This window comes from Sinocyclocheilus grahami, unplaced genomic scaffold (genome assembly GCF_001515645.1).
Source record: "Sinocyclocheilus grahami isolate Dianchi unplaced genomic scaffold, SAMN03320097.WGS_v1.1 scaffold327.1, whole genome shotgun sequence".
NCBI classification, from domain to species: Eukaryota; Metazoa; Chordata; class Actinopteri; order Cypriniformes; family Cyprinidae; genus Sinocyclocheilus; species Sinocyclocheilus grahami.
The window spans coordinates 355,097-356,405 of record NW_015505506.1 but is presented as its reverse complement, the minus strand read 5'-3'; the positions used below and the strand labels follow the sequence as shown (position 1 = coordinate 356,405).

Genomic DNA, 1,309 nt, shown 5'->3' with positions numbered 1-1,309 from the left:
TATGCAGTCTCTGACTGTCTGTTTCTTCTGTTTCATTGCAGAACTTTGACATGTTCATTAGCCACTACAGTAACGTGAGCACACCTCCGTGCGTTCACGTCTACAAACTGACGGGTTCTGACAGTGACCCCCTGCACAAAGAGCCAGAGTTCTGGGCGAGCATGATGGAGGCTGCAGGTGAGAGCAGGGCCGTGAGCTCAGGGTGATGTTACACAGCAATAGGAAAGAATAACTGAAAACATGTTTGCTTTTGTCTGTGCTGTGCAGGTTGCCCGGCTGATTATGTCCCTCCTGAGATATTCAGCTTCCCTGCTAGTTCCGGTTTCCTGATCTATGGAATGCTGTACAAACCTCACAACCTGAAACCAGGCAAAAAACACCCCACAATCCTGTTTGTGTACGGCGGCCCACAGGTGGGTTTGGTTGAAAAGTGTCACTATAGATTTTCTTTGGCTCGGGCTGGGACTGTCAAACTCCAAAATAATAATAGTAGTAATAACACATAAACAAATAATCCATTTGGCATGCATAACTTGTGCAATATATTCCAAGTCACATGATAGATTTGTGTAATGAACACATCAGTTTTTATTCAGTAAAATAACTTGACCTCTGCCGTAACGCTCCACGGCTTGTTCTGTTAATGAGAGAAATTACAAATTTGTCAACAAATAATTATTTCGAGTCTGATCTTTTCAAAATATTTAGTTCACCTTGGGAGTTCACAAAACTCATTGATTCATTGATCTGGTTTCAGCTGATCACAGCCCATTCGGAGAGAAGGTTCGTCTTTGATTATGGTATTGTTTTTGGAATGTGGTGCTTTCTTCTTTTTAAAGCTTGAAAGCTCTACTCACCATGAATTGTAAATGCATGGGGAAAAAACAACTGGTACAAAATCCTATGAACCACAGCAGAGTGAGGAAGGGGGGGACAGTGGTCATTTTAGCACGGGCCGTCCCCTCTAAATGCAGTACTGTATTGAATTTGTGACACAACCACTAGAAGTTTGCATTGTAATTTCTTTACTAGTTTCAAATCTTTTCTCGTTTCTTTTTTAGGTGCAGTTAGTGAATAACTCTTACAAGGGTGTGAAGTATCTGCGTCTGAACACGTTGGCGTCTCTGGGTTATGCAGTGGTGGTCATCGACGGAAGAGGGTCATGCCAAAGAGGCCTCAAGTTTGAAGGGGCCCTTAAAAACAAAATGGTAACTAGAACTGATGGTCTAGTTTTGTGTAACCAGACATTTGACAAGTTTGGTCAACATTGCAGCCAAAAGAACTGAACACTTAAACAGGAATTGACTGA

At 42.2% G+C, this 1,309-nt stretch overlaps 1 protein-coding gene across 1 annotated transcript in view; it reads left to right on the top strand.

Moving 5' to 3' along the window:
* The window catches only part of LOC107602444 (dipeptidyl peptidase 9-like), a 25,412-nt gene that overhangs the window by 18,379 nt on the left and 5,724 nt on the right, over nt 1-1,309 (top strand). Inside the window, exons 13-15 of the mRNA XM_016294937.1 lie at nt 42-177; nt 268-413; nt 1,062-1,208. Coding sequence (XP_016150423.1) covers nt 42-177; nt 268-413; nt 1,062-1,208 — 429 coding nt within the window. The remainder of the gene's footprint in view (nt 1-41; nt 178-267; nt 414-1,061; nt 1,209-1,309) is intronic.